This window comes from Anabrus simplex, chromosome 2 (assembly GCF_040414725.1).
Source record: "Anabrus simplex isolate iqAnaSimp1 chromosome 2, ASM4041472v1, whole genome shotgun sequence".
NCBI classification, from domain to species: domain Eukaryota; kingdom Metazoa; phylum Arthropoda; class Insecta; order Orthoptera; family Tettigoniidae; genus Anabrus; species Anabrus simplex.
Window position 1 is genome coordinate 709,933,338 of NC_090266.1, and position 19,710 is coordinate 709,953,047.

Sequence of the window (19,710 nt, forward strand, 5' to 3'; positions counted from 1 at the left end):
CATAGTGATTAGTAAATTACTACTATACTTGATGGCAGCAATTGGAAATGTGAAAAATACGGTACCCTGAGGAATATGTGTGATGTGTGAAATACATACACACCGTGTGGCATCAATTTAAGAACATCAAGCACATCCAAGTGACTAACATACGAGCCTCCGATTTTTACATCTACCAATGAAGTGCTTTATCACTGCATGAAAAGCGATGGTCTTGGGTAGTCAGCTTATGCCTAATGACCTGTTATAAGGTTTGAATTCAAGTGGACTTGCCAAAGAAACTTTTCAGTCAAAAATAGCTTGCCATAAGGAAGAAAAATATAGTTTGATAGTCAATGGATTAGGACATGAAAGTCGAAACTTGAAACTCGAAGTGCAAGGGAGACTGGAAATAAAATTTTAAAATTGTCAGGAAATTATTATTTCAATCCATCACTTTCCTTCTAGACATTTTGAACTTCAACATTTATTGATTTATATGTCCCATACAATTATTCTGAGTCATGCTACAACAAATATTGATGAATGTAAAGATTGAAACTGTTCTACAGTTATTTTCCATCCATGCATGCTGTAAAGCTATATGATGATCTTTGCAACACTGTCATATTTTCTTCCCACAATGTAATTATTTACCTCATTCAAATAATTTGTCTGTTATGAAAAATTAGGGGGCACTGGTATGTCTCTTTTTTCCTCTGGTTTCACTGCAATTCTCCAATAAATCTGCTTAATTCTATTGCATAACAATTTCAGAAATTGATACATTTCACTGTCATTCCTTTCAGTTGCATTCATCCCTCTTTTCTTCAACTGGATGTATACAGCTACTCATGCTCATGTTTAGTATATGCCATTTTATAATTTTTCTTTTTGATACCGTATCATTTTCTGGAGCGTTTACTTTATACTGAATGGAAGTTAACCCTTTCGTGGCCAGTGGGTGATATAATTCCCACTAACATTTTTCAGGTACTGGGCCATTGGGTGACCTGATTCCCACATTTGATTTGTGCTGCTACCTGGTGTGGACATCAGAAAATCTAGGAAAAAATTCTGCTCAGGTATATTTGCAGTGTCTAGGTTGGTGGACATGTTTGTTTACATGTGTGTAGTGTAATGACTGCCAGGGGTGTGCATTTTTGGGAAGTGAAGTAAATTTTCTGCACCAGAAAGATGGATATTAGTAATTCTAAGCTATTTACATTATCATAAATTATTCTGTAGAACTTCAGACATAGATGGAGCACATTTTTATCTCAGTATGGGTAAATAAATAGGATTTATGTAAAGGTGAAACAAAGGAACGTAAGTTCTTCATATTGCCATGATTACTCATCTCCAGAATTATTTTGTTATTTTATTTCATTTTACTATGTTACTGAGTTCCAGAAATTCCATGAAAAGTAAAATGTAATGTATTAGTAGCTTGTTTCTTGACAAATAAATGTGTTCAGGTTACCATTCCAATATATAATTGTGGATCTATTATTCGTTTGGCTTTCACTTTGTACACCCCATATTCTACCTGAAATTATGGTTACAGCTGTATTCAGTGTAAATTAGTTATACTTCTGTGTGGTATAAGATGAATGCACATATTCACATACTATGTCTATATAGCCATTGGGATATATAGTTCCCACATATTTTTTTCACAGTTCCAGTGTTTGAAATTTTTTTTTAAACTAGCCTCTCATTCTTTGACATTCCATCACTACAAAAATATGTTTAGTTCCCAAAAATTCATTTCTTAAATAATTTGGCCACAAAAGGATTAATGAACATACTGAATATAAGTGGTTTAGTATCTTTAACTAAGCTTCAACCCCCTCTCTATCCCCAGCCTGAATTTCATATCATTCAATTTTAATTTAAGTGATCAAATATGCAGCTAGTATATTTTATGAGTAGCACTTAGTCATCAGAGAAAGTAAGGAAATAAGCATCTTCTATTGGTACAAGCCTGGAACATTATTTTTTCAGACTGAAATATTAGAGTCAGAAGGAGAGTTTATTTTAATTCCAATGGCTTGATTAGCTTAGGACTCATTTTACCTGGTCCAGGGTCATATACGACTTTTAGGTATTCATTGTACTCAGATTATGGGGTAATATTACTTTTATAACTTAAATTCTTCAAGACACATCTTTAAGTAAGCTATGGGGTTCATGTGTCCTTACAGTTGTTACATACTACCATAGAAAATTCTTACTAAACGTTTTAAAAGATTCTAAAAACATTCAATGAATGGTCTGATCTTTATGCTAGAACAATAGGAACTAAAATGCAATGAAGATTATAAGTCATGCTCTTATTAACTTGCTCTAAATTGATGTTCATAATACTTTTTGCATATCAGTAAGCTCTTTCTGACTTAAGTTCTTTGACTTCCAACTATGAGGAACTGGTTTTAAAATGTTTAGCAATTTTTCCATGAAGCTGGACTGTTTAACTATTAACTTATCATTCCTGTCTTTCTTTTGATTTTTCCATTATTCTGTACTGCTCTACTCTCTTCTATCTAATACTGTTTCTCTAGGTATTCATCAGCTATTGTCATTCTCATATCCAGATGCTCATGAATCAGGAGAAAGCTTGGTTTTCCTATTTTTTTAACTCTATGAACTACAAAGTATAACGATTACATTATTTATGTTGGGCATCCTCCTCCTCAGCGCTTGACCTGTGTTGTGGTGGGGTTCACTTTCTTGGCTTTGTTTCTCCACTTGGCACGATCATATGACTGTTCGGGGAGTAAACCTATAATTTTCAGGTCATTATGAAGGGTGTCTGACCATCACTGCTTTGGTCTTCCTGCTGATAGTCTGCCCACAAATTCTATGGTCAAACCTCTTCCTGCGACAGATGTGCTGTCCGTTGGAAGCACATGTCCGGAACACTGTAGCCGGCTTTTTCTCATCTTGTCTGCGACTGGGGTAATGTCATATCTATGATGGATCTCATCATTAGTGACGTAATTGTGAAGTGTCAGGCCTGATGTCCAGCGAAACATTCTCGATGTTCTTTTGCTGGCCAACACTCTGCATCATATAGTGCAACTGAATGGATGACAGTCAAAATATTTTTGACTTTAAGCGCTCAGAAATTTTCTTGTCATACAGCACGCCAGTCAGAGACTGCTACTTTGGCCACGCATTACTGACACGCTTAGTTGTTTTGGTACTGAGGGTTTTGGGTCACCTCTTCAATGATGAAATGTTATAGTACTGGTAATGATTTGGAATAAAGTTTGTATGAATAAAAAGGGAGATCTCCTTAACACTGTATAGTTTCACTAACAGCTACCTCGAAGAGAAATTAATTTGCTGCTCCCCAACATTCCTGGTGTACAACTCATCTCTACTGACTGTCTCTAGATAGCCATCAAAATTATTGTGTGCAGTTATTTTGTTTCTCCTCTTCGTAATGCATATAGGCATCATTTTACCTATTGTTTTTATTTAGTATCTCTTTCATGTTAAATAGGCAACAGACCTAACAGTACCGAGCTCGATAGCTGCAGTCGCTTAAGTGCGGCCAGTATCCAGTATTCGGGAGATAGTAGGTTCGAACCCCACTGTCGGCAGCCCTGAAGATGGTTTTCCGTGGTTTCCCATTTTCACACCAGGCAAATGCTGGGGCTGTACCTTAATTAAGGCCACGGCCGCTTCCTTCCCAGTCCTAGCCCTTTCCTGTCCCATCGTCGCCGTAAGACATATCTGTGTCGGTGCAACGTAAAGCCAATAGCAAAAAAAAAAAAAAAAGACCTCACAGTTTTAATTTGATCCTAATCATAGCTTTTAACTCTCCTTCAGGTAGTTCCTAAGGAAGAGCTTCTATACAATGATAACATTTTATGACAGTTTCCCAAATATTGCACTTCAATGGTATACACTATAACCTAGAACAATCGGTTTAGCTCTATTCAGTTTTTTATATATATATATATATATATATATATTACCATAAGTTGAGATTTTCATGTCCTAACATTAACTGTATTACCACATTCAGCCATTTCTCATGTGAACTAGATCCCTGTAACTACATACCAATCAAATATTTCTAGACATGCCACATTGCTCCTCCAGATCTTTCACGATTCCATAGTTTAGTAAAAGATGAAAAGTCTGATACTGCAATCATTTCACGCAGTTCTTCACAATATAAAGTTGGACAGTAAAAGAAGTTGAGTAATGATAAAACACAAAACACTAAAAACAAAAATACAAACAAACATATGTTTGACACTTATTGGAGAGCAGATCAACAATTAAAAGCCATGACACAAAGCACAGCACAACAAGCCACCAAGTACCTTCCTCCTCCCCCTCGGCTTCTTCCTCAATAGTGGTGCACTTGTGTGCTTCCTCAACCTCCACACTACTAGAATTATTAAGAGCTAATCTTTGCATCTTGTGGACCATTGCTATTGCATTCATCAATTGCTGTGGAAAGAACAAACAATTAAATGATGAAGCCTTTCCAAATGGCAATAACCGCATATATACCACACCTTGCATGCATTGTATATACATTAGACATATATACATTAGACAGTTTATATTCTATACGTAATCAGAATAGTTTCAGGGGTACGGTATAATAAAACTTCACTTCAATACTAAAGGGTTTTGTGTTTAATGTACAGTAGAACATAATAGAATAATGATTCTATAGTATCCAAATATGTACATTCACTGGGAGAGGATTCATAAACACAAGAGGGAAACAAGACTGGACATTCAGTATACCAATATTTATATATTTATTTATTTAATTTGTTCCTTCTTTCTTCCTTTCTTTCTTCAATGTTGATATCCATTATATTGATATCCAATTATAATAGTTAAATAATTATAATGAAACATTTTTGAAAGCAAATGAATTACTTTACTGGAGTGCTTCTAGTGGCTTTTTTAGCAGGACAGCAGTTATCCAATGAGTCAACTCCTGGGGATGACAGCAAAGAACTTTCAAATGGGGTAATTCATTTACTATCAAAAACTGCACAGAAGTTTGCTGATTAATTATAATTATCTCCTAATGCAGCTTGTTGGGAGAAAAGGGTAATAATCTCGGGGATATTAGTACTGTTCATTGCAAACAAAGAAGTTCATTTGAATATGAACACTGGGTCTATACCTGATAGTTGTTGAGGTAGACCTGTATGAATATAAACTTTGGAAAACCCATTTATTTAATTATTTATTTATTTATTTTGTGTTCTTATTTAAGTGACGAGATAAAACATTTCAGAAATAAGATTTTTCCTATATATTTCAGGTCATTGTACAGTTGAAGTAGCAGTGCATTCCCATGGAAACATGTTTACGTACACTGCTGACTGATTACTGTGGACTGTGACTTGAATAACGCAGCTGATTTCAGTATTGGTTGTGTTCATAGTGTCAATTTCGTTTTTTGGAGTGGGGTGAGAGAAAAGGTCTACTGAAGGAAAGGTAATATACAAGATAAACTTCTCACGTGCATAATAAATGCTTTTGCCAGCATAAAGGAAAACAACGATGATCTTCGATGAGCAACACATCTTCTTCGGTGAGTTTAAAAATTCACTGAGGTAGATGGTGGAATTTTTTAGAACTTTGTAAAATCGTTATCATCAAACAACAAAATGACCAGACATTAAATGAAAAGGTTTGTGTTATTGAGAATGTCTTGAAATCTTATTGTTACTCCCACAAGAACATGAAATAAACAGAGTTTTTGACATTTACATTCAAATGAGCCTGTCTCGACAACCGTTCGGTATAGACCGTATGTTCATGTGAATGTTTTTGCCCACTATTAATAAGACCGTGGATTGCAAAATGAAATACGATGCTTGTTACTTTCAAGTGGAGGTTTATTGAATACAAAAAGGAACAAATTAAATACAGTGAATGTATCTGAACAAATCAATTATGAACTGAACAAAAGATGGCTGCTCATAGCCAACACCTAAGACTAAGTGGCAGCACTACAGGGCATCTCGATTTGAATTAAATTTAACACGCCCTCACAACATGAAGGTCACCCGAATAGTTCACTTCTTGAGACAGAGGTTGCACAAACACTTCAAAGCTGGACTCTGAGCACTTCCTTTTGTGAGCACATCCCCTGGCATCTCTTGCATCACAAGATACTTCAGGTTGATTTTCTCTGCAGACAGAGCTTTCCTCAAAAATGATTAAGCACATGAATGTGCTTTGTGTGTGAGGGGAACACAGCATTCTCAGCCAATTTCTGTGCTCCTTGATTGTCAATGTGCAGATAGACAGCTGGCAGTAGACTTCTAATCTCCTCCGACAGCCATCGCAGGTGTATTGCCTCCTTGTAGGCATCGCTGAGAGCCATATATTCTGTAGATGAAAGCACAACTGTGCACTGTTTTCTTTTGACTCCCAGGAAACAGTACATTCATTCATTATGAAGGTGTATCCAGTGTAGGATTTCCTGTCGTCGATGCAGACAGCCCAGTCAGCATCAACATAACCAGGTGGACTGCCCCCTCTCGCTGTGAAGGTGATGCCTGAGTCCAGGGTTCCCTTAGGGTGACATAGCACGTTTCGCAGCCTGCCAATGGCTGGCACCAAAACAGTCATTGAACTGACTTAGAACACTGGTTGCACGAGATATGTTGGGATGTCTCCCAGCAGACAGGTATATGAATGCACCGACGAGCTTGTGGTATGGCACTTTCTCTCCATCCTCGATGGTCCACGTGTCTGTCTTCGATAGCTTTGTCTCTGGAACAAGTGACATGGAGACTGGGCAGCATAATGACAATCCGAAGCAATCAAGTATACCCAAGATGTATCCTCAATGACTCATGGTGATTGCTGAATCAGTACAAGTGAATTTGATTCCCAAACAGTATGATATGTCACCCAAATCATTAATCTCGAAAGACTTCTTCAGGAATCAATAGAGGTCATTGATTTTTCTGAGCTTCCAACATAGAGCAATAATATCATCGACATACAAGATAATTATCAGCAGGTCATCCCCTGTAGTCATTTCCCAAACACTTGCATCCCTGAAAGTCGGCTTTACTCCAAACTCCCGTAACTCCCGATCCATACACTGGTACCAACAGTGTACAGCCTGTTTCAATCCATACGTTTCCATTGACGACTCATGTTCCTTTGCTCTCTCATCAATGCTCAGATCATTGAAAGTTTCAATTATATCGGTCATCTGTTCTGGGTGAAAATCCTCATGACGACGACTATCCACTTTAGGAAGCTTGTTCAGGAACTGAACTCGACCTTCCTCAGAGATCCAAATTCTGAAGGCCTTGGAATCTGCAGCAAAGCCCAGGAACACACCACTTTTGTGCACATGGCTCAAACTTGCCTGTGCTCTTGGTTCGATTTAAACTGTAGACCAATGAACCAAATTCCTGAATTTTACCCACATCTGGTTTTTCTCTGACCCATGCTTTGAAGGGGATATTTCCATCTAACACAGCAGATGGGCAGCGATACCTGATGTGATTTGTAGTCGACACTGCTCCTGCCAAGAATGAAGGTGGAAGGCCAGACTGGGTTAGTGGACACCAAGCTATTGCAACAAAGGTGTGGTCCTTCCACTCGGCTACCCCATTCTTCTCAGGGTTGTTCAGGACCATCAGTCGATGTTTAATGCTGGAGCTCTTCAACAAGTCATCACACTGCCTGTTGACGTACTTCGTTCCATTATCAGATTGCAGGAACTTTATCTTATTGTTGAACTGCATCTCAATCATGGTTTTTAAGGCCTGGACTTCATCAAATACTTCATTCTTCTTTCATGTTCGACTCGTTGGCTGAATGGTCAACATAGTGGCCTTTGGTACAGAGGGTCCCGGGTTTGATTTCTGGCTGGGTCAGGGATTTTAACCTTAATTGGTTAATTCCAATGGCTCAGGGGCAGGGCATTTGTGCTGTCCCCAACATCACTGCAACACATACACCACACAAAACACTATCCTACACCAGAATAACACACAGTTACCTACACATGGCAGATGCTGTTCACCCTCATCGGAGGGTCTGCCTTACAAGGGCTGCACTCGGCTAGAAATAGCCACATGAAATAATGATTATTATTTATTTATTTACTTATAATAATAATAATAATAATAATAATAATAATAATAATAATAATAATAATAATAATAATAATAATAATAATAATAATAATATTATAATATTATATATTATTATTATTATTATTATTATTATTATTATTATTATTATTATTATTATTGTTATTTATTTATTTTCCAATAATTGTAGGTACAATTTAGGGACGGTGAATGGAGAAAGGGTATAGTGCCTCCATCACCACTTAAAATTAGAAAATTAATAGAAAATTAACTTCACTCCAACGTGTAGAATCGTCGATGAATGTAACAAAGTATCTGACAACCATATGATTCGACCTTCATGAGCCCACACACACATTTGTGTATATGAGTTCACCAGGAGCAGATTTCTTCTGAGACAATTTTTGAAATGGCTGACGTGTCACTTTCCCCTGAAAACAAACCTCACATTTGATGACCGAGTTGATGTCTCTAATTTCCAGTTCTTGCACTGTGTGGTTTCTTGCTGCTTCTCGAAGATCATTGACGTTCAGATATCCCATCTTCCTATGCCAGTCCATTAAATATTGCTTAAATTCACAGCTTGCCAGAGCAACTTTTTCTGGTTTAACCACATGTGAATCACTCCCTGTTGATAACTTCATCAGCCTTGTGTTCATCGAATGTCACGTGATAACCCTTGCCAACAATCCTCCCGACCGACAAAAGACTGGTTTGTAAATCCGGCACATGCAGAACTTCACTCAAGTGAACTGTCTTATCACGTTCGTTCACTCTTGACACCAACTGTGCAACACCTTTAGCACTTTCATGGAGCCGTAGTTTGCCAAGTTCAGTGTTTCACAGTTGTTCAATTCAATGCACTTAAAATTGTCAATGTTCTTGGCCATGTGTGCGGAATACCCACTATCCAAACACCACAGTTTCTTGTTTGACGAAGGACCCAGCAAGACGTTTGCTTCAGGACACACTTGAAACTGATGCAGCATACAACAATGCGTTTTCTGTCTTGTTTTTGTTCTGATCACTTGTCACTTTGGATCAACAATTCGCTGCTTTGTGACCGAGCTTTCTACACTTGAAATAGGCCTACCTGAATGTCTCACTGTCATGCTGATTCAATTTCAATTTGCCATAGTTCTGACTTTTGTTATTGCTCTGTCTCTGCACAAACATCGCATTCTGCACACAAATTTGTTGGTTACTCGATCGTGCGTCACTTTCCTCAACTATCTTTATGCACAAAGTTTCGGGACTTGGAAGTTCATTGCGCGGCTCGATCGTGATACAAAAACTATCAAAACTCGCCGGTAAACTGTACAGTAACAATACTGACAGAAGGTCGTAGATTATTGGCACTTCCATATTGCTGAGTCAGTCAACAGCATCAAAGAATCTTTGCAGATGATCACGAACGTCGTCACCCTTGTTCACATGTTGAAGCGCTATTTGTTTAAACAGGTTAGCTTTTCTTGCAGGGACTTTGGAATGGTACACATTTTCCATATTTTGCCGCAGTTCTTTCGACGTTGCACAGTCAACTCGGCTAAAGAAATTCCCAGAAGTACCATGTCTGACATGGTCTTACTATCCCCTGATTCCCATGCCATCACTGCAGTCACGTTCTCTGCATTTGGCTCAGGCTTCACTTTTGCGCTGCTTACGAGGGTCCACACATCTTTTATGAGTAATGCTTTCGTATGAATTTTCCACGTAACAAAATTGTCTTTTGAAAGCATTTCGATGCACATTATCGCAGGCAATGCCATTTTCTGTTCTTTCTCACCATGTTACAAAATGTTCCTGTATAACCTAACAACACCTTTGCATCTTTTGGTAATTTCACTTCCTCACACATGACTCTGAGCCCATAACCTATTAATAAGGCTGTGGACTGCGAAATGAAATACGATGTCCGTTACTTTTGACTGCAGGTTTATTGATTACGAAAAGGAACAAGTTAAATACAATGAATCCATCTGAACAAGTCAAGCGACTGGCGTGAACTGAACTGAACAAAAGATGGTTGCTCATAACCAAAAAGAGTAAACACCAATGACTATTCTGTGGCGGCACTAGAAGGCGACTCAATTTTAATTACATTTAACATTATTCTTTCTTTCTTTTTTTTTTTCTTTCTTTCTTTCTTTCTTTCTTCGATATGCCCAACTAAGGAGCGTGACTGAACTTATTTAGCTGATGTCGTTGCCTTTTACTTCTCCCAAAATCTCTTCATCTTCTTGCTGTGGCTTTTCTTGCGATCATCTGACCAGGTTTCGTTGGTGGCAGTGCTTGGATGATGTTTAAGGCAGTGATTGTTTCCATTAGATTGTTGACTAATTTTCTAAACATAGGTGAGTCTAACACAATGTCATCTGTGATGCCTATTTCCCGAACATCTTTTCCAACTTAGAGCAGCCAATTGTTTTTTACTTTCATTGATATAGCAAGGTTCAGAATTGTTTTGATCAATATCTGATTACTCATTCTGAGAATATGTGCATAAAATTTCAAATGTATTTTCCTAAATGTGTCTGAGATTTTCTCTGAGTGTTGGTACAGGTCATGAGATTTCCTTATCACCCAAATTCTCCCTGTACAGATGGTCCAAAAATTTTTCTTAAGATTTTTCTTTCTTACTTTTCTACATCTTTAATCAATGATCTGCCCCAATGATCATTATTATTATTATTATTATTATTATTATTATTATTATTATTATGATAGTATGTTGTATTATAATAGTGTCATATAATACATTTTTTAGGGGAGATAATATTTCGGTATGTCATGTTGGAGTCATGGGTGTGCCGCAAGTAGGAAAAGGTTGAGGTTGCTGAACACTGATCTAGTACTTGGTAACTCCTGATTGTAATCACTGATTAGGAATACAAGAAAATTTTACCTATGACGAACAAGAGCCCACTGACTTTTGAAACAAGAATGGGTCCTTTTGTCCTGGGTGCTTTGGACTGTTGAACAGCCACTCACCAACTCAGGATACAGCACAACAACCTGAAGTGCCATGGGCAACAACAACAAGTCCACAATTTAAATAACTTCTTGGGTCCTGAAAGGAAATCTAGGACTCTTACTAAAATGCTAATGATACAGTGTCTACTGAATCAATGATACATATGTACATATATTATGAAATGTTACTAGCAAGGCAAGCAAACTAGTGCTAATGAGTGCATACCCCACTTATTAGATTGTCCTTTTTCATTCATATAAATCCTTACAAGCGTTTATTATCATTATCCATAATTTTAGATACTTTGGAATCTTGGTCAGGTTCAGCACAAAATCATTAGCTTAGTGATACTTCTACTGTACCTCCTCAAGGTGCAAAGTTAAAACACAAACTTCCAATATACTTATGATTATTTGAAAAACATCTTCTTTGTGACTTAATATCCTGTATTATGTAACAGACAGCTGTGAGAGTGTATATATGTAAGGATCTCTCAAAATTGTACATCCCAGAATGTGTGGTAAAGTACTAAGGTTACAGATGATGAACAGTAAATCTATTTACGAGATATACTGCATAATTTAATCATTCATGAATATTTCTGAACTCCAACTTTTGAGAACAGTAGCCATCATATACAAAACCACAGAACTGGATCAAGATAAAATATACTGGCTATAAAGGAGTGGCATAAAAAGACAAGGCCGAAAACACTTGTCATCTCATGCTTCCTTGAATGAATGGAACGACCCACTGCATCTCATACGATACATCAGGTTATATCCCAGAATCAGTAAGCAGTATGATTGAAAAGTTAACTAGATTACAAAAATAGAAGCTTCATTAATACAATTGTGGAATATTATTTATTTCAAGGAAATTTCTTGTCTCACCTTTAAAGAAGTAGCACCATTTAACTTACTAGATATTTTAATAAAAAACTTAACTGAAGTACCATGCTATATTCTAGTTTAGCAATAACAATAACACTAACAGATGGGTCTGTATATTAAATGATTCTCAGTGGAAAGGGATCAAAACATGCATGAGGATTAAAAACTGGTGTTTCCTTGAGCCAACAGATGAAAAGAATGCCCTTTCAAACTAGTATCTGCAAACTTGTAGCCTGCATATAGCACTTGCTATCCAAGATATCCTAAATCAGTATCCCACAATTTTACATCCCAGAACTAACCCCAAAACTTTTCCCAGTGTCCTTTGGACAGGCCAATAATTGTTCACACTTCTCTGCTTACTTCTCTCACACCTATTTTTCAAACGTCTTGTGTGAAGGTTCTGTAACTTAAAATTGTGATTTATTACTATCATATGCATCAGTATACCAGCAAGTTATATATACACAAAATTTACAGATAAAGAACATCCCAGATCACATAACTAAGTTGCAGGGCTTGATCGAAGTGATGGTCTTTATGGTACACTGCATTTGCATATTTTATAGCTGGGCTCAGTCCACAAAATTGTTGCAATGAGAAATTCTCTTATACCAGGGTATGTAATACATGCAAAACAAGAAAAAGGAAGGAAGAGAGCATTCAGTATCAAATGTATTATCAGAAATACTGCTGGCTTAATCCTCTGATTTTGAACTTCATATCCCCACTTCTCACATTTTTAATTTTTTTATTTTATGAAATTATGACTGAAAAATTGTCAATTCTTAAAACAGAAATATATACATTGCAAATAATGAAACAAGTAACAAGCAGGTATTCACCAACATTTATAATGTAAAGCTTAGTATTTGATTATTTGAAAAAAAAGTCATTGTGACTGTGATATCCTAAATTATCTTAAAAAAATAGACCTATTAATTGGCAAGATATTTCTTCCATAGAAATACTAATAGGATAGAAAGATATATACCAAAGGAAATCTTTTCAATAAAATTATGTGAGGGCATAGCTTAGTATTTATCATGCTGAACTAGAATCACCTGTTACAACACAACATTCTCTAATGAGCTTTCCGGGATACACGTGGGTGATGGTGATAACTGTTAAGAGAAGTATAACTGAATACATCCTCTATTAACACTAATCAGAAGAAGACAAAAGAGGTCCGACCCTTCTAAGAGTGAAGGTATCGGCAAAAGAAAGGGAATGCCCTTGAAGGATGCAACAATGAAAGACTCCCTAGTCCTTGCAAACCTAATAATGATGGGATTGGAAGAGAACATAGTTGACCAAGAGAAGTCAGATAGGAAAGTTAAAAATGAGGAGCCTGGCACAAGTAAGTGGAAGCAATGCCAGAATAAACTAGAGGCAACCCAAGCTCCCAAGTTCTGAGCCCCTGGTCTCCCCTTTAGTCACCTCTTACTGCAGGCAGGGGATACCGCGGGTGTATTCTGCTGCCTCCACTCACAGGGGTTTCCAGGATGAGTATTACCACAAACACAAACCACTTCAGATTAGGCAAAATTACAATGCAGAGCACCAAGTGTTGATGGATGCATTACAAGCAGAAATTCATGGGTAGCCAAAATAGAGCAATGGTGTAATGTAGAGGCATTCCACACCCATCATCATTCTCTTTCTCCTTGCTCTACTTCTTAAGAACGGTATACCAAACCAAATCTGATGGGACTTGTCTACTAAGCAATACTGTCCAAATGCCGCAGATTATGAGGTGCTGTCAGCGCAACAAATCCTCTCAGCCATTATTCTTGGCTTTTTAGCCCAGGATCACTATTTTTCCATCAGATAGCTCCTTAATTGTAATCACATAGGCTGAGTGAATGAGCAATTGAATCTAGATAGGAATCCCTAATCTGGCTGGAAAATAAAACTAGGGGCATCCTAGTAAGAAGTGGACTCGCTACCCCTAGATCATGGGCCAGTCAGCCAAGAAAGGTATACCATGAAAATTTAATACTGCCAGAGAAAAACATGCAACATCATCAAGGACTGTGTTCAGTAGCACCAGAGTATAATACGTGCATACTGAGGGGTTGTTGTGTTAGTGATTCATTTGTCACAGACATTGGCAATCAGATGGTGCTCAGGAGGCCTGTCCATATGCACTCTGTTATGACTCTGCAGACAGTAACTGAGCTGAGGTTAGAGGTGAACAGTGTTTCCAACACTCATTCCAGGGTACAGCCATGGCCTGCTGATGAGTACATGCTCCTGTTGAGCAACTGCAGCCATTTGAACAGGATTGCATTAAGGTTCTGCAGGAAGCTGGATGGACGTTTCGATGGATTGCTGCACGTGTTGGGCACAACGTATTGGTGGTGGGTTGCTGCTTTCAGCAGTGGTCTATAGAACATTCCCACACCCACAGATCAGGCTCCAGATGTCCACGTAGAACAGATACACATCAAGATCGAAGCATTGTGCAAGCAGAGGTGGCGGACTGAATATCATTCAGGAATGAAATACGGTCACGTGTTGCACCTGCTGTGTCATCAAGGACCACTGGGAACAGTCTGCTTGCAGCAGGATAATGATCTCATGTGCCTCCGGCCAGGCTACCACTGACACCACGACATCGCCCAGCACGGCTACTCTGGTGTTGTGAAAGTGTCGACTGGAGAGGGGAATGCTACTTTGTTGTCTTCAGTGACGAGAGTAGATTCTGTCTGTATGCAAGTGATGGATGTACACGAGGATGGCATAGACCTGGTGAATGGCCTATTCCACAGTGAATTCGCCCACAACACCCAGGTTCCACCCCAAGCTTAATGGTGTGGGAGGCCAACAGTTACAACTCGCTATCACAGTGGGTGTTTCTACAGGGTAATGTAACCGGTGCCCACTACGTTACACACATTGTTGTCTCCATGCTACTGACATTTCTTCAACAGGAAGGTGGTGTGCTTTTTCAGCAGGACATTGCATGTCCACATACAGCTGCTGCAATGCAACATGTTCTACGTGGTGAACAACAACTGCCAGATCACCGGATCTCTTGCCAATTGAACATGTATGGGAGATGATGAAGTAGTAACTTACGCGTTTTCCAGAGCCTGCAAGAACCATTGCCAAATTGCATCAAAAGATGCAAGATGCTTCGGACAATCTATTGCAGGATGCCATTTGGCACTTTTATGATCGTTTGCATGCGTGAATACATGCCTGCATTGCCACCAGGAGGGAGGGGGGTGTGTGTGTGTGTGTGTGTGTGTGGGTGTGTGGTTTTTTTATGCGACTGTTTGGGTACCCTTTACTGTGATGTGTTTCATTTGGTCTGAATTTGTAACCATATACTCTTGCATACCTGTCACATCAATTGTGAATAAAATGACCTTGTCCTTGAGTATGTTGCTTGTTTTCTTTTCCCCGGCAGTGCATAGAGGAGATCAAGATGATGAACTGCAAGCAGACACCTTCTGAACCCAGTTAAAATGTTCTGTTAGCCCTTGTTACACAAATAAGCAAATTGATTCATGAACAGTGAGAAATCAAGGATAGCAAACCATCTGATGAAACATTAAGAGAATCACAGACTGTACACACCCTAAGCAATAATATCAAGTTTTTGTTGATATTTGTGTAAACTGACATTAACGTTAATAATAACTTTTCCTATTTCCATAAGATAATTTTATAAATATAATTTATCCACAGCTTTTCCTTTGCATAAGCCAGCACTATAGCACAGTTGGTTGGCCACTCACTTCCTGTGTCCCAGGTGTCATGTACCGACCTCCCAAGGGTTCAAACCAGCGGACTGTCATATGAACAGCAGCCGGGATTCGCAGCTGAGATTCGATCTTAGAATATCAAGGGAAATAAATCAGTGTCAGAGTAATAACCAGTAATACGGGACACCTTGTCATGTCAGAACAATTGTATGGTAATTATATTAAGATTTAATAATTAGAAGGAAGAAGCAGCTTTTCAGTGAAGTTACAAGTAGTGGAGAGCATTAGTCAGGCAGAGGGCTTGCGGAACGCACCTACGAAAATATGTTTACAACAGAATATGTTTGCTTGTTTGTGTATTGACAAGCAGAGTCTAATAGTCTGTATAGGAGCCGGCAGCTCGCCGACAAAGAGCACAAAGCCAGTACAGTTGTACTCTAGTAGAGACAAGGAAACAAAAGTACAAGGAGAAGGACAGAGACAGTAGTGCCCAGAGAGCAGCACTTACTGAGACGATTAGTTCAGAATAGTAATTGAGGGCACCACCTACAAGGCAAGCAGCCAGGTAACGCCCATGGGCCCAACCCCTAAGATAGTGGGAAGGGACCGACCTTTGCTCCTAGGAGAGCAGATATAACCCTAAACCAAGATGGCGTAGGGCTCTCTCTTGACCAGTAATTCGTAATCTTAGGACCAGGCTCTTCGGAGCAGTTAGTGGTGACAGTGAAGTTGTACTTGCATGCCGCAGGGCAGAATTCGGACTTAGCGTGTAGCCGTAGCTTAGGCTCGTGAAGCAAGCTCTCATCAGACCGACTTATTCAGAACCTGTAAATGAATTTGTAAATAGTGTACATAGTCGTCCTGGGTAATAAAGGACAGTGAAGCTAATTCAGCTTTTATTTCGGGAGTTGCGGGACAGAGTTCGCACCTACATTTTTACCTCCCTACATAACCGCTCAGCAGGACAGGCAATACGCCAACTCCAACGGCCTGGTGACCAACCAACTAGAACGTCTCGCAGGACAGGTAGGTCACGACACAAGATGTAGTATCAAATTCTGGCACATTTGATTGGCATTTAAGTGTGCTTATCGGCTATGCTAGATACTGGCATCAGTAAATTAATTGATATATTAAAAAGAGCACCTCGTTGGGTGAAGTTTCAGCATCATACTGTGTAACTACCTACAGTACTGTACAAATTTTATTTAACATTCTTCCCAGCATGTTCAATATTGTGGATACTACAGGACATATGTACTACCTCATATGTCAGAAATTAAGGAAAAACAATGACTGCAAGGACTTGAAGTAGCAAGCAATTCTAACAATATGTGCTAGACAGATAAAGGAACTACAATTCAAGGGTAAACCAATTTAGGTCCTTGTATGGCAGAAAATCTGTATGCAAGCTTTGTTTTCTCCAGATATTTGTCTTAGGCCAAATGTTTCTTAAATTTTCACTCCTGTCTTTTCAAGACTGTCCTGAGCATTGCACCCTCTCCTGTAGTCAAAAATTACCATCTCCATATAATCCTCACCACATAAGGTACAGTATATGCCAGTTTATGGAAAGCAAACATTAATCAACAAACCTTCCATCGTGATTTAGCAAAATTCTTCTTGAGTTGTTCAGATACAGTTCCATGAATGTTCTTGTTGCTCGCAGCATTGCCACAGATCCTGTAAATAAATATCAGTGAAAACTCCAATAAAGAATGCAAGTGATGTAAAATCTAAATTCATTGAATGTTCATAAACTGAAGAAGCAAGTAAGGAAACAAAAACAAAAAAATTACAATGAGACTAATCAATACTTCATATGGTCCAATTCCAATTTTAATTATAAAAGAATTAAATTTCAGTGACATGAAAATAATCACTTTAAATTTTACAGTGCTTTTCAAATATTTACTAATGACTTTTGCAGACTGCTAATTTTCCTTCTTCCTAATTTTAAAAAATCTGAAAAAGAAAAAAAAAAAAAGAACTTCAAACCTAAGAGCAAAATGAATGATTAAGTATATTTACTAGGGGCAAAAGATTCACATGGGTCGACACCCCGAACAAATAGCATTTTTAAAAAAATGTATATTTACTGGATATTTTTGTATTTTTCTTATTACAAAATTGAAATCTTCACCAAAATGAGAAGTAATGAAATTTTATAGTTCTTCTAAACAACCTAAGATTAGGGTGACCAGATATCCTGCTTCTTGCAAGATACTCTTTCTTTTTTCTTTTTAACACCCTACCTTGTTGTCCGTGAAGAGGCTCGAAAATCTTATAAATATCCTACTTTTATAAAATATCCCACAAAAGTACTGAAAAATAATTTATTGTATTATAAATCATTTGATCTCTTCCCAGAATTTGTAATCTGTAGTTATTTATGATTCAAATGAGTAAAGGAGAATGTGAAATAACTTGCTTACATTTAATTTATGTTAGCTACAGCTGAAAATGTGAACACTTCCATTTCCGGTTCTCATTACATTCACAGCAGGAAGATCAGTATAGCCTAGTGTACTGTATTCTGTTTAGTGGTGGTTATCCAGATGGTCAGGTAGTCATGGTAATCATGCTGCAAGCTAAACGTGTACTAAATGCCAAGCTACAGTTTCTCCAGCAGTTCATAGTACCAGATAGATGAACGTTCAGCATTATTTTTAATAGCAAATAGTAGGAAAAGCAAGATTTTATGACATTTGGAAACTAACAAGCATAAACTTGCTGACAATGCTGCTACATCCAGCTCATTTCTCAATACTTTCTCTTGAGGAGCTGAACTGGGGACAGTTGAACAGAAGCTGGCAGCTACTGAAGGCAGTTTTGCATTCCATACTGTTAAACATAACCAAACATTTCACTCAGCAGACTGAACATTTGAACTACAGGGCGTTCATGTACCGGATGTTGACCTTGGCCTGTCAGCGAGTAAGCGAGACAGATATGACACCGTGCTGCCAACTAAACTGCTGATGCTCCCTTACGCAGCAGCACGTAAGCACTGCGGAGAACATTTCCTGGTGCCTGTTACTTCAGAAGTGTATCGAACTAAAATATTTGTCTGCTAAGACTAAGTCTGAAGCTATTGTCACTAATGTGATTAGTCCAATTCCCATATCTGAGGTGAAAAAGGACTTGGAAAACATGAACTATGTCTCTGTGTACACAGACTCCTCACAAACCACAAATCCACCAAACTTTTCCCCTTTCTGGTCTGCTATTTTATTTACAACAAGTGGGTGCAGGTAAAAGTTTTAGATTTTGAAGAATGGGTAAGGAAAACTGCTGATATTATGTCCTCATTTGTCCTGAAAATGCACAATGATTTTCATCTTGAAAGAAGAGAAATTGAATTTTGTGTCACATAAGGATACACATGCTGGACAATGCAGTAAATAGGGATACCTTTCTGGCATAATTGTGATCTGCATTGAAAATAAACTAGGCCTGGACTTGTGTACTTTGATGTACTGTTCCCCAGCATGATAAGTTTTGATACTTCCCCTGTTAGCAGATCTTGAAGTACACACTCCAAATGAATTCATGCCAACAACAGAATGATTAAAAACCATAACACTAAAAAGGATCTCACCATGGATGTGCTAATGCTTGACGACATGTGTATCTTTTCTCCACATCTACACACATCAGCTGGCGAATGAAGTCTTTGGCAGACTCACTGATGTCATCCCAGTATGGGGAGTCAAATTCAAACTCTCCTGAAAAACATTCACATTAAATTATTGTTAACTGTAAGTCAGCAAAAAATATAGGAAGGAAAACATTCATTTTTCACATATTGCAAGGCTTAAAAGTGTGCAATGATATCTCTCAGAGTGACAAACAAGCCTGCATGCCCCCCCACCCCCACTCTCTCACTCTCTCTCTCTCTCTCTCTCTCTCTCTCTCCCCCCCTCTCACGCTCACTCTCACATACTTAACAACTTGACAATTAATGATAACACTTCACTAATTATGGGCTGTTTACAAAATTCTCTTGCCCCAACAGCAGGTTTCCACCT

General features: G+C 38.2%; 1 protein-coding gene across 4 annotated transcripts in view; it reads right to left on the minus strand.

Annotated features, from left to right (window-relative positions):
• CaMKI (Calcium/calmodulin-dependent protein kinase I) overlaps positions 1-19,710 on the minus strand; it is a 1,265,700-nt gene that overhangs the window by 45,067 nt on the left and 1,200,923 nt on the right. For 3 of the 4 annotated variants that reach the window (XM_067141330.2, XM_067141328.2, XM_067141329.2), the window contains 3 exons: positions 19,281-19,407; positions 17,275-17,362; positions 4,323-4,452 (listed from right to left, as the gene is read on the minus strand). In XM_067141330.2, the coding sequence (XP_066997431.1) occupies positions 4,323-4,452; positions 17,275-17,362; positions 19,281-19,407 (345 nt within the window). The remainder of the gene's footprint in view (positions 1-4,322; positions 4,453-17,274; positions 17,363-19,280; positions 19,408-19,710) is intronic. The other variant, XM_067141331.2, reaches the window with a different exon arrangement.